The sequence below is a fragment of the Pseudoliparis swirei genome, chromosome 11, assembly GCF_029220125.1.
Source record: "Pseudoliparis swirei isolate HS2019 ecotype Mariana Trench chromosome 11, NWPU_hadal_v1, whole genome shotgun sequence".
Taxonomy (NCBI): domain Eukaryota; kingdom Metazoa; phylum Chordata; class Actinopteri; order Perciformes; family Liparidae; genus Pseudoliparis; species Pseudoliparis swirei.
The window spans coordinates 15,509,076-15,521,953 of NC_079398.1; the positions used below are offsets into that span (position 1 = coordinate 15,509,076).

Genomic DNA, 12,878 nt, shown 5'->3' on the forward strand with positions numbered 1-12,878 from the left:
TTATTGATGGTCATGGTCATACCCCGGCTCGTTCAGGCTGCAGTCGTCTATGTGGGTGTAGAGAGTCGTCCAGTTCTGACCGTCCTTCGACACCTGAAACACCCAGTTCCTCAAGGCGGAGCGGCCATAACCCCTGGGGGGGGGGGGGGGGGGGGGGGGGGCGAGCAGAGGAGGAAGAGAAGGAGGTGAGTATCACATGCACACACTCTTAGTTGCTTCCTTCATGAATTAGGCTGAACTGAAAGTCAGCATGCGTTGGGTTGAGTACCCGGCGTGTCTCAGGGTGCGTTGGGTTTAGTACCCGGCGTGTCCCAGGGTGCGTTGGGTTTAGTACCCGGCGTGTCTCAGGGTGCGTTGGGTTTAGTACCCGGCGTGTCCCAGGGTGCGTTGGGTTTAGTACCCGGCGTGTCCCAGGGTGGATTGGGTTTAGTACCCGGCGTGTCTCAGGGTGCGTTGGATTTAGTACCCGGCGTGTCTCAGGGTGCGTTGGGTTTAGTACCCGGAGTGTCTCAGGGTGCGTTGGGTTTAGTACCCGGCGTGTCTCAGGGTGCGTTGGGTTTAGTACCCGGCGTGTCTCAGGGTGCGTTGGGTTTAGTACCCGGCGTGTCTCAGGGTGCGTTGGGTTTAGTATCCGCCGTGTCTCAGGGTGCGTTGGGTTTCGTACCCGGAATGCCTCAGGGTGCGTTGGGTTTAGTACCCGGAGTGTCTCAGGGTGCGTTGGGTTTAGTACCCGCCGTGTCTCAGGGTGCGTTGGGTTTAGTACCCGCCGTGTCTCAGGGTGCGTTGGGTTTAGTACCCGGTGCGTTGGGTTTAGTACCCGGTGCGTTAGGTTTAGTACCCGGCGTGTCTTAGGTTTAGTACCCGGTGTGTCTTAGGGTGTGTTGGGTTTAGTACCCGGCGTCTCTCAGGGTGCGTTGGGTTTAGTACCCGGCGTGTCCCAGGGTGCGTTGGGTTTAGTACCCGGCGTGTCTCAGGGTCCGTTGGGTTTAGTACCCGGCGTGTCTCAGGGTGCGTTGGGTTTAGTACCCGGCGTGTCCCAGGGTGGATTGGGTTTAGTACCCGGCGTGTCTCAGGGTGCGTTGGGTTTAGTACCCGGAGTGTCTCAGGGTGCGTTGGGTTTAGTACCCGGAGTGTCTCAGGGTGCGTTGGGTTTAGTACCCGGCGTGTCTCAGGGTGCGTTGGGTTTAGTACCCGGCGTGTCTCAGGGTGGATTGGGTTTAGTACCCGGCGTGTTTCAGGGTCCGTTGGGTTTAGTACCCGGCGTGTCTCAGGGTGCGTTGGGTTTAGTACCCGGCGTGTCCCAGGGTGGATTGGGTTTAGTACCCGGCGTGTCTCAGGGTGCGTTGGGTTTAGTACCCGGAGTGTCTCAGGGTGCGTTGGGTTTAGTACCCGGAGTGTCTCAGGGTGCGTTGGGTTTAGTACCCGGTGCGTTGGGTTTAGTACCCGGCGTGTCTTAGGTTTAGTACCCGGTGTGTCTTAGGGTGTGTTGGGTTTAGTACCCGGCGTCTCTCAGGGTGCGTTGGGTTTAGTACCCGGCGTGTCTTAGGGTGCGTTGGGTTTAGTACCTGGTGTGTCTCAGGGTGTGTTGGGTTTAGTACCCGGCGTCTCTCAGGGTGCGTTGGGTTTAGTACCTGGCGTGTCTCAGGGTGTATGCTGAGGGAATGACCCAGAGGCCGAGGTCCACGGCGAACCAGGCGTTCTTGTCGTCATTGGTGTGGCAGTTGAGGGCGGAGCTATCCCGACTCAGGATGTCCTCCAGGCGGCCGTAGGGAAGGTTCCGCCCCTCTGATGACGTCACCACCACCAGGCCATAGGCAGCGGGGTTAACCCACTCATAAGCCGTCCTGAGCAGAGAAGATAAAGAATGAGAACTCATAACACACGAGACATTTCCCATTGGTCTGGACGGGTCCACGGTAAAGGTCAAAGGAGGCGCGCTCACTTGGCGTTGGTGCCGACCCAGTAGATGAGTCCGTTCTCGTCAAAGTCGTGCTGGTGTCTGAAGGTGAAGGTCTGACCCTCCCTCAGCTTCCTCACAAAGACGAAGGACGAACGCTCAAAGTCGTACCACTGCTTCGCCACCTGGAGGAGGAGGAGGAGGTTAACCGGGTGGATTTTGCCCTCCCCCCCTCGTGGTTGTTGCAGCTCACCATCTTCAGCAGGTACTGCTCCAGAGACTCCACGGTGGCCAGCGGCTCCATCTTCAGCATGCGGCCCGTCCGGTCGATCAGAGCCGTCTCACCGGGAGCTCTCTCTAGCCGGAACCGGAGCCTCCGGGTCAAGATCTACACACACACACACACACACACACACACACACACACACACACACACACAGAGTTATCACTCACCCACTCACACGAACACCCTCTCCCAGAACAGGCAGTGGAGTGGCTCACCTGCAGGTTGTAAGTGGAGCCCGGCATGTCGTACAGGTGCAGAGGGAGGCGTTCAATGGACTCCAGGACGGCGATGAGCTTGCGGATCAAGGCGACGGCCGGTCGGCTGCAGACGCACAGACATGGTGGACTTCCTTTAACCCTCGCAGCTCCAGAGCCAAACACACGCTCAGTACACAAGCTGGGAAACTATGGTCAACTTTCCCACGGTCCTTGAACACATCATGTGTCAAAATCAACAAAGAAGCTCAGAAACATTTTATTCTTTATAACATAATATATATATATATATAAAATATAATATTGTTTTATTAATAAATATATATATATTTATTTATATAGAGCCTCTATTTGATTTCCAATATTAGAAGAAAACTGTTTTGATTAACTTTCCCTTTACTTACTTACTTTATTACACATTACTTTAAGAGTTTAAAGCAACACTATGTAACTTTTCACTTTTGGCGCCCCCTTCAGGTTTTTAGGTATTTAGGTATCGATTTCAGATGCAGCCTGGCATACACTTGTATTGAGTTGGGATCATGTGTTGTCCTGTATTATAATATTATTAGGGTCCGAGCGACAGACGAAGTCTGACCGAGAGGAACCTATTGAAATTGTTAGGGGTATTATTAGGGTCCGAGCGACAGACGAAGTCTGACCGAGAGGAACCTATTGAAATTGTTAGGGGTATTATTATTCCGCTTCTTATTTTTGTACATTGGGGGCATATTGGGGATACGTATCATATCCCAAAACTCACCAAATTTGGCAAGCTTGTCAGGTTTGGTGAAAATAGCCGGATGACACCGACGTCGAAATTCGGCTTTCAAAAATTGCTCTCTAGCGCCACCTGGAAGTTTGACCGGCGACGCCCCTCACCCAGTTTGTTCAAATGACTAGCTTTTATTTTTCCCAAGTCCACTTGGACCTGCTCTACAAAAAAGCCTCTCAGGACCCTAAGCTCCGCCTACTTAAATTTTCCGCCATATTTTTTTTGGTGAAAAACACATCAGAGGCGTTTGCTCCGACATACGGGGTCCAATTCATACCAAACCTATTGGAGATAATGATTATGGAAGCTATATCATCTAAGATCTATCATCTTTTTCCAAATATATCATTGTGGTAAGGATCTATGGCCCAACGAACATTTTAGGGGCGTGTCCTGTTTTGTAATGCTCATAACTTCAACACTATTGGGAAAGAAAAATAACAGACTTTCAGGTTATGTGCAGAAGGGAGCCTGAAACATTCCCAGCAAATTTCGTGCAATTTGAACCATAGGGGGCGCTACAATAATTCACCAAAGTTGGCCGTTTTGGGCGTTTTTTGGCGTTTTTCGCTTGATTTGGCCAGTTTCCACATTTTCCCCTTCGATTATTTCTCCGACAAAACGCCAACAGAATCGGCTAAAAATCAGTTTTATAGAATCTCAAGACTTGAATAATGAACACTGTGAAAAAAAACGGACTTTTCGTCGGTAGAAGATTTACGTTTTTTTACTGCCAATAATTTTGTACTTTCTGTGATTTCTTTATGTTAAAAAATATTGCTTAAACTCATCCAATACTTCCCCAAAAAATCATGTGTGATGCCAGTCAAGGCCTGAACACATTCAAACGAAGAAACAAGCACATTTCTTGGAGGAACACCTATTGATCACCTATTGAGAAGTAAAATAACCAAATTTTTCTGCCCAAAATAATGTGAGCTCCTACGGCTGCCTATAAACCAGCTGGCTCATAGCTCACCATCATAAGTGTTGGTCTGGACACCTGGAGATGCGTGTTCGATTCCAATACAAGGCAGCTTTTTTTCATCACTTTTTTTTTTACATGAGGTGATCTATACTTCACGTAGGGACACACGACGCATGAATATGTTCACGTAGTTAAAGCGCCACCTAGTGGCTCAACTGGACTTCCTTCAGTGCGCCCCAAATTTGTTTGACTAGCCCGTTATTTAGAATGGAATAAGAACTCTCTCTCTCTTTTTCTCTCTTCTCTCTCTCCTCTCTCTCTCTCTTTTCTCTCTCTCTCTGTCTCTCTCTCTGTCTCTCTTCTCTCTCCTCTCTCTCCCTCTCTCTACTGCCCTCCTCGCTGGTCTGATACGGATCCGTATTGCCCTCTTACGTCATTTTCAAAATGAGCTATATTGATAGACAGCCAAGAGCAGTGGTCCTCAAACTAAGGCCCGCCTCCACATTTGGCCCGGCCCTCTGAACAATACCAGAGGCATTATGATTTTTTTTTCAGTCTGGCCAGGCAAATCCTAGACTAGCCCGTTATTTAGAATGGAATAACTCTCTCTCTCTCTCTCCTCTCTCTCTTTTCTCTCTCTCTCTCTCTCTCTCTCTCTCTCTCTCCCTCTCTCTACTCTAACATAACTAACGTCAGTAAACAGCTGGTCGAGGCTTTTAAATCACGGATTTCGTGAATTTTTGTTTATAGGGACACATGATGCATGAATATATTCATGTAGTTAAAGCGCCACCTAGTGGCGAAACTGGACTTTGTCGAATCCGCCCCAAACTTGTCGCGCTCGTTACAAGTCACGGCCCGAGTCGAGTCCGACGGTAGCCGGGTCCTCGGCGCGGATCCCCCGACCGGCGCGGGTGAGCGAGGACCCGTTCGACGCTGCTTGCAGCTTTAATTAGGGTCCGAGCGGCAGACGAAGTCTGACCGAGAGGAACCTATTGAAATTGTTAGGGGTATTATTATTCCGCTTCTTATTTTTGTACATTGGGGGCATATTGGGGGTATGCATCATATCCCAAAACTCACCAAATTTGGCAAGCTTGTCAGGCTTGGTGAAAATAGCCGGATGACAACAACGTCGAAATTCGGCTTTAAAAAATTGCTCTCTAGCGCCACCTGGAAATTTGACCGGCGACGCCCCTCACCCAGTATGGTCAAATGACTAGCTTTTATTTTTCCCAAGTCCACTTGGACCTCCTCTACAAAAAAGCCTCTCAGTACCCTAAGCTCCGCCTACTTAAATTTTCCACCATATTTTTTTTGGTGAAAAACACATCAGAGGCGTTTGCTCCGACATACGGGGTCCAATTCAAACCAAACTTATTGGAGATAATGATTATGGAAGCTACATCATCTAAGATCTATCATCCTTTTTCAAATATATCATTGTGGTAAGGATATATGGCCCAACGAACATTTTAGGGGCGTGTCCTGTTTTGAAATGCTCATAACTTCAACACTATTGGGAAAAAAAATAACAGACTTTCAGGATATGTGCAGAATGGAGCCTGGAACATTCACAGCAAATTTCGTGTAATTTAAACCGTAGGGGGCGCTACAATAATTCACCAAAGTTGGCCGTTTTTGACGTTTTTTGGCGTTTTTTGCTTGATTTGGCCCTTTTCCACTTTTTCCCCTTCGATTATTTCTCCCACAAAACGCCAACAGAATCGGCTAAAAATCAGTTTTATAGAATCTCAAGACTTGAATAATGAACACTGTGAAAAAAAACGGACTTTTCGTCGGTAGGAAATTTACGTTTTTTTACTGCCAATAATTTTTTACTTTCTGTGATTTCTTTATGTTAAAAACTATTGCTTAATCTCATCCAATACTTCCCCAAAAAATCATGTGTGATGCCAGTCAAGGCCTGAACACAATCACACGAAGAAACAAGCACATTTCTCGGAGGAACACCTATTGATCACCTATTGAGAAGTAAAATAAGCAAATTATTCTGCCCAAAATAATGTGAGCTCCTACGGCTGCCTGTAAACCAGCTGGCTCATAGCTCACCATGTTAAGTGTTGGTCTGGACACCTGGAGATGCGTGTTCGATTCCAAGACAAGGCAGCTTTTTTTCATCACTTTTTTTTTTTACATTGAATTTACATGACGTGATCTCTACTTCACGTAGGGACACGTGATGCATGAATATGTTCACGTAGTTAAAGCGCCACCTAGTGGCGAAACTGGACTTTGTCGAATCTGCCCCAAACTTGTCGTGCTCGTTATAAGTCGCGGCCCGAGTCGACTCCGACCGGCGCGCCCTCGGCGGGCCGGCGTCACGCCGGCTCCCCCGACCGGCGTGGGTGAGCGAGGACCCGTTCGACGCTGCTTGCAGCTTTAATTATTCTTCTTCTTCTGATTTTTATTTTAGAACATTGGGGGCATATTGGGGGTATGTATCATATCCCAAAACTCACCAAATTTGGCAAGCTTGTCAGGCTTGGTGAAAATAGACGGATGACACCGACCTCGAAATTCGGCTTTCAAAAATTGCTCTCTAGCGCCACCTGGAAGTTGCACCGGCGACGCCCCTCACCCAGTATGGTCAAATGACTAGCTTTTATTTTTCCCAAGTCCACTTGGACCTGCTCTACAAAAACGCCTCTCAGGACCCTAAGCTCCGCCTACTTAAATCTTCCGCCATATTTTTTTGGTGAAAAACACATCAGTGGCGTTTGCTCCGACATACAGGGTCCAATTCAAACCAAACCTATTGGAGATAATGATCATGGAATCTATATCATCTATGATCTATCATCTTTTTCCAAATATATTATTGTGCTAAGCATCTATGGCCGAACATTTTAGGGCGTGTCCTGTTTTGTAATGCTCATAACTTCAACGCTATTGGGAGAAAAAATAACAGACTGTCAGGATATGTGCAGAAGGAGCCTGAAACATTCACAGCAAATTTCGTGCAATTTGAACTGTAGGGGCGCTACAATAATTCACCAAAGTTGGCCGTTTTGGCGTTTTTGGCGTTTTTTGATTTGGCCCTTTTCCACTTTTTCCCCTTTGATTATTTCTCCCACAAAACGCCAACAGAATCGGCTAAAAATCAGTTTTATAGAATCTCAAGACTTGAATAATGAACACTGTGAAAAAAACGGACTTTTCGTCGGTAGGAAATTTTCGGTTTTTTACTGCCAATAATTTTTTACTTTCTGTGATTTCTTTATGTTAAAAACTATTGCTTAAACTCATCCAATACTAATGCAAAAAATCATGTGTGATGCCAGTCAAGGCCTGAACACATTCACACGAAGAAACAAGCACATTTCTTGGAGGAACACCTATTGATCACCTATTGAGAAGTAAAATAACAAAAAAATTCTGCCCAAAATAATGTGAGCTCCTACGGCTGCCTGTAAACCAGCTGGCTTATAGCTCACCATGATAAGTGTTGGTCTGGACACCTGGAGATGCGTGTTTGATTCCAAGACAAGGCAGCTTTTTTTCATCACTTTTTTTTTTTCATTGAATTTACATGAGGTGATCTATACTTCACGTAGGGACATACGACGCATGAATATGTTCACGTAGTTAAAGCGCCACCTAGTGGCGAAACTGGACTTTGTCGAATCTGCCCCAAACTTGTCGTGCTCGTTATAAGTCGCGGCCCGAGTCGAGTCCGACCGGCGTGGGTGAGCGAGGACCCGTTCGACGCTGCTTGCAGCTTTAATTATTATTATTATTTGTACGTGTCACGGGTTATAAAAGGTGACGCGAGTTTTTTTTTGTTTGGAGCGCGCTGACAGGCGGCGGACTCAGAACAGCAATCCAGCGACTTTCTATTTTGGATTCATACCAACGGGCGGGATCACTAATAGAAGACTGCGCAGGAACACTGTGAACTGGCCCAGCACCTACCGGACTAGGGTGAAGTAGCGCGGGGATTGAACGCGGCGCCTCGCCATGTTTCCGCCTGGTCGATCAGCTGTTTGCCGGCTTTTGGGGGGGGGGGACTGCAAATGTGGAGTACGTGTGATCGAATACAATATTGTTGACAACACCAAAAAGCTACATAAAAAAGCTACCCTTATACTGTAGCTGCGAGCGTGGAGTGGCACTATATGACATTGCGTAATCACTGCCGGAAAGCAGGTCGAGTACATCCGCCGGATATACCGGGCGGCTCCAGAATCTTACATAGCGGAGTTATTTCCCCACAGACCCCTGATGGCAATGGCTGAGACGCAAATCGTCATATTAAAAGTCATTGTAGCGGCACCATTTTTTTCAAGCTGTTATTTTAAGGTCCAAAAGTTACATAGTGTTGCTTTAAAGTCTTACTTTTTAAACTCATTATCAAAACTAAATGTTGCATGTATACCTTTTTGTAAAATGAATTATATGTAAATGTATTTGTCATAATAAGAGTTATTCTGCTCTAGTTCTCGACTTCCACGGGAGCAGGACTTTTATTTTGAAAAACAATCTCACAGAGAGCAAATAAAGCTTCTCTTTGTGGTTCTGAAGGTTAACGACCCTTAAACAGCTGTTCAGTCTGTTAACGTGATGATGAAGAGTCGGTACAAGATGAAGAAAGAGCAGCTGTCGTGATGATGTCATAGTGATGATGTCATCCGCTTGGTGCGTTACCTTTCATCGTCCTCATTCTCGCTGAAAGCCGCCTTGAAGACGTCGATCCTCTCCATGAGCGGCTTACAGTCGTGCTTCATGTCCAGGTCCATGCTCTACACACACACACACACATTAGCCCCTCCTCTCGCAGCACGTGCCCCGCCCGCCGCCCCCCCCCCCCCAGCCCCGCCCACTCACGTTGTTGAGCACGTTGAACAGAGCCTGGACCAGCCCACTGCTGCACATCTCGTAGGGGGAGATGGTGTTCTCGTCCTTCAGCACCACAATCAGGTTCTCCAGGGCCGTCTTCATCAGATCCCTCCAGGTGTTCTCCCCCTCCATGCACTGAGGACACACAACCACACAACCTCAACGCACACGGTCGCTTCCCGTTTGAGCGCTCCCTCCGATTGTCCGGCTCGGCCCTCCCCCACCTGTCTGTTGGTGTGCAGCTCCCAGGCCGACTCCAGCTGCGTGGAGATGTTCCTCAGGGTGACCACCACGCCGCGCGGCATGCTCTCCACGGCCTTGAAGTGGTCGTCGTACAGCTCGCGGGCCGTGCCCTTCACCTTCTGCTTTGTCTTCTCCAGCTTGGACTTGAGCTTGCGGCCCCTCTTGCCCGTCCAGCCCGTCACAAACTCGGAGCCCAGCGACGTCTCGGCGGTGAACGAGTGCTTGGTGCCGCGGTTGGACTCGAATACGAAGCCGGGCAGGTCCTCCTTCAGGATGGTGGCCTGCTGCCCGTCAGAGTTGTGGATGGCCAGCTCCCCGTCCTTCAGGCAGGTCAGGGACCAGTTCCCCACCGTCAGCTTGCTGGGGCCCACCACCGAGAGGATGGGCTGGCTGCATGTCACCGGCTTCACCTGGCCCCGGGCCCGCTGGAGCTTCTCCAGGAACTCACTGCGGGACTCTGGGGGGTGGGGGGAGGAGAGAAGGTAAGAGGATGGAGGAGAGGAGAAGGTAAGAGGAGAGAAGGTTAGAGGGAGGAGAGAAGATGAAAGGAGGGAGGAGGAGAGAAGGTAAGAGGAGGGAGGAGAGGAGAAAGTAAGAGGATGGAGGAGAGGAGAAGGTAAGAGGATGGAGGAGAGGAGAAGGTAAGTGGAGGGAAGAGGAGAGAAGATGAGAGGAGGGAGGAGGAGAGAAGATGAGAGGAGGGAGGAGAGAAGGTAAGAGGAGGGAGGAGGAGAGAAGATGAGAGGAGGGAGGAGGAGAGAAGATGAGAGGAGGGAGGAGGAGAGGAGGGAAAGAGAGATCAGTGTTAGCCCCCAAACACCCCAAAGCCCCCCCCCCTTACCTGAGCTGTCCGACCCCCCCTCTGGACTCCCACTGGAGTACATGGTGGCCAGCTTCCCGTCCAGGATGAACCTGAACCAGCCGTTGGAGCCGTTGGAGAGCTCCAAGGCGGCGGCGTCGGACCAGATGTAGAGGCAGTCCCTCCCCCGGATGATGGACCAGTCCTTCCAGTGGTACGGCTTGCCCTGCTGCACCTCCCTGGCGTCCTCCTGCGCCTCCTCCTCCTGGAGGGGGAGCAACATGATGACAACTTTCTGCAGCGAGGTGGTCCTGCTCCCTATAGTATTAATAACCTCCCCCCCACCTTCTCGGGCTTGGCCTCGTCCTCGTTCTCGTCGTCGGAGGCGGGCCCGGCCAGCGTGGAGACCTTGTTGATGACCCCCAGTCGGGCCAGCTGATCCAGGATCACGTCTCCTCCCTTGTCCACCAGGTCTCTGATGATCTGCAGAGCCAGCAGGTGGCCGTCGTCGTCCTCCTGAGACACAGCGCGTCTTCACATTTACATCTTCACAACAGTCCTTGAACTCATCACGACAAAGAGTTCACCAAACGCTCAGTGAGACCAGGAATCACCGGAGGACTCTGGACTTCAGGGAGACCTGTTCCAGTTCCAGTCAAGATGGTTCTGGCTCGACGAGGGAGCAGGACTTTTATTTTGAAAATCAAGTCCAGAGACAAAAACACCCTGAAACGGCTTTGAGGCTCAGAGGGTTGATTTAGGGACATCAAGTGTGTGTGTGTCTCTGTGTGTGAGTGTCTTTGTCTGTGTGTGTCTATGTGTGTGTGTCTGTGTATACCTCCTGGTCCAGCACAGTAGCAGTGATCTCCACCAGCACGGTGGGGAGGTGGTGTCCTGTCTCGCTGTCACACACCTCCTTCAGCAGCACGTCACTGCTGTAGTGGACCATCTTCCTGATGAGGGCCAGGCTGGCCTTCCTACACACACACACACCATTACTAAACACACACAGCTCATTGTGGCTCTATTTAAAGTCACATGAGAGCCTGTGGTCCACGAGGCCTTCAGGGCCCGTCCAGAGCGTAGGAGCTGTCAGTACCTGATGGAGGGCAGCATGGTCTGCTGGAAGGTCTGGGCGAACACGGGCAGCAGCCTCCTCAGGTAGATGGGCGCCATCTCGGGGTCTCCTCTGGGCTCGCCGCCCTCCTCCTCCTCCTTGTTCACGTCCTTCTTCTTCTTGTCGTCTCCTTTGTTCACGGGACACATCCAGTCTCCTGCAGCACGGGGACACTCAGAGTACTGGTACCTAGTACTAGGACACCTCAGAGTACTGGTACCCAGTACTAGGACACCTCAGAGTACTGGTAACTAGTACACCTCAGAATACTGGTTACCAGTACTAGTACACAGTAGTCCTCACCAGGAGACTGCAGGATAGCCACCACCTCACTGTGGCCTCTCTCTCGGGCCTTGTCTAGAGGAGTCTTCCCGTCCTCGTCTCTCAGGTCAGGGTTAGCTCCATGACGCAGCAGAGTCTAAACACACAAACACACACACACACACGAGAGATCATTTCACAGAATCTGACTTGTGATGTATTTACTCTGTGTGTGTGTGTGTGTGTGTTACCTTGGCTACTTGTGGGCGTCCGAAACAGGCCGCGTAGTGCAGTGACGATGACCTCTGACCTCTGTTGACGTCGGCTCCTCTCTCACACAGGAACTCCACCTGAACCACAAGTTAGTATTATAATAAATATCATTATTATAATATTACAGATTAAAATCATTTGTATTATTCTAACTATTTATTACGTCATATTTCTCCCGTGAAAATATTGTATAACACGGAACAGTGGCTCAAAAAAGGTTGTAGACCGCTGCACTAAAGCACTAGTGTTATTATTTACTGTTATATTAAGTTATTATTATTTACTGTAACAATAATTATTATTATTATTTACTGTAATAATTATTATTAACTTTAATGTCTTATTATTTACTGTAATAATAATAATTAATATTTATGTAATCATAATATTCATTATTATTTACTATAATAATAATATTTATTATTATTTACTGTAATAATAATAATATTATTCATTATTATTCACTGTAATAATAGTAATAACATGTATTATTATTTACGGTAATAATAATAATAAGTATTTATATTTACTGTAATAATAATCATTATTATTATTTACTGTAATAATAGTTATTATTATTACTCCACATAAGCCCTTGTGTGACGTCTTCCTAACCAAAGAGACTTTGTACCATCTCCTGCGTTCCGAAGGCTGAGGCCCAGTTGAGGAGCGTCTGTCCAACGTCGTCCATGAAGTTCACCTCGAAGGCTGAAGACAACAACAACAACGTTTACAACAAGAGGGAGGCTTGGAGCCTCGTTAAAGTACAGTTCATAAGGGAACAATAAATATATCTTCATTATCCTCCTCCTCCTCCCTCTCCCCCCCCCCCCCCTAACCTCCGGTGTCGATGGCGTCTATGAGTGCGTCGGTGTCCTTGCTGCGGATGCAATCTATGAGCTGGCGGTGAGATCTCTCCCCGGAGGAGTCCAGGCGCCTCAGGCCAGGGATCCTCCCGGTGGAACCGGCGGTGGACTTGGGGAGCGCCTTGCGGCCCTCGAACAGGAGGACCAGCAGGAGGTCCACCAGCCGCATGGTGTCCAGCACGCAGCGCTCGTCTCCCCCCAAAGCCGACTCCATGGAGTCCGGCAGCGCCGAGCGGAGCAGGTCCTGAAGGAGAGGGGTCAGACAAGGCCACCGTCAGGACTTCCAGGACTTTCAGGACCTCTAGGACCTTTAGAACCTCTCGGACCTCTAGGATCTTAAGGACGTCTAGGACCTTTT

General features: G+C 48.9%; 1 protein-coding gene across 11 annotated transcripts in view; it reads right to left on the minus strand.

Moving 5' to 3' along the window:
- The window catches only part of hectd1 (HECT domain containing 1), a 35,686-nt gene that overhangs the window by 18,580 nt on the left and 4,228 nt on the right, over window positions 1–12,878 (minus strand). For 10 of the 11 annotated variants that reach the window (XM_056427295.1, XM_056427294.1, XM_056427289.1 and 7 more), the window contains 16 exons: window positions 12,494–12,764; window positions 12,286–12,362; window positions 11,633–11,731; window positions 11,424–11,538; window positions 11,103–11,277; window positions 10,842–10,980; window positions 10,349–10,519; window positions 10,046–10,268; window positions 9,186–9,661; window positions 8,950–9,096; window positions 8,770–8,864; window positions 2,399–2,504; window positions 2,151–2,285; window positions 1,943–2,082; window positions 1,632–1,844; window positions 23–133 (listed from right to left, as the gene is read on the minus strand). In XM_056427295.1, coding sequence (XP_056283270.1) covers window positions 23–133; window positions 1,632–1,844; window positions 1,943–2,082; window positions 2,151–2,285; window positions 2,399–2,504; window positions 8,770–8,864; window positions 8,950–9,096; window positions 9,186–9,661; window positions 10,046–10,268; window positions 10,349–10,519; window positions 10,842–10,980; window positions 11,103–11,277; window positions 11,424–11,538; window positions 11,633–11,731; window positions 12,286–12,362; window positions 12,494–12,764 — 2,693 coding nt within the window. The remainder of the gene's footprint in view (window positions 1–22; window positions 134–1,631; window positions 1,845–1,942; window positions 2,083–2,150; window positions 2,286–2,398; window positions 2,505–8,769; window positions 8,865–8,949; window positions 9,097–9,185; window positions 9,662–10,045; window positions 10,269–10,348; window positions 10,520–10,841; window positions 10,981–11,102; window positions 11,278–11,423; window positions 11,539–11,632; window positions 11,732–12,285; window positions 12,363–12,493; window positions 12,765–12,878) is intronic. The other variant, XM_056427287.1, reaches the window with a different exon arrangement.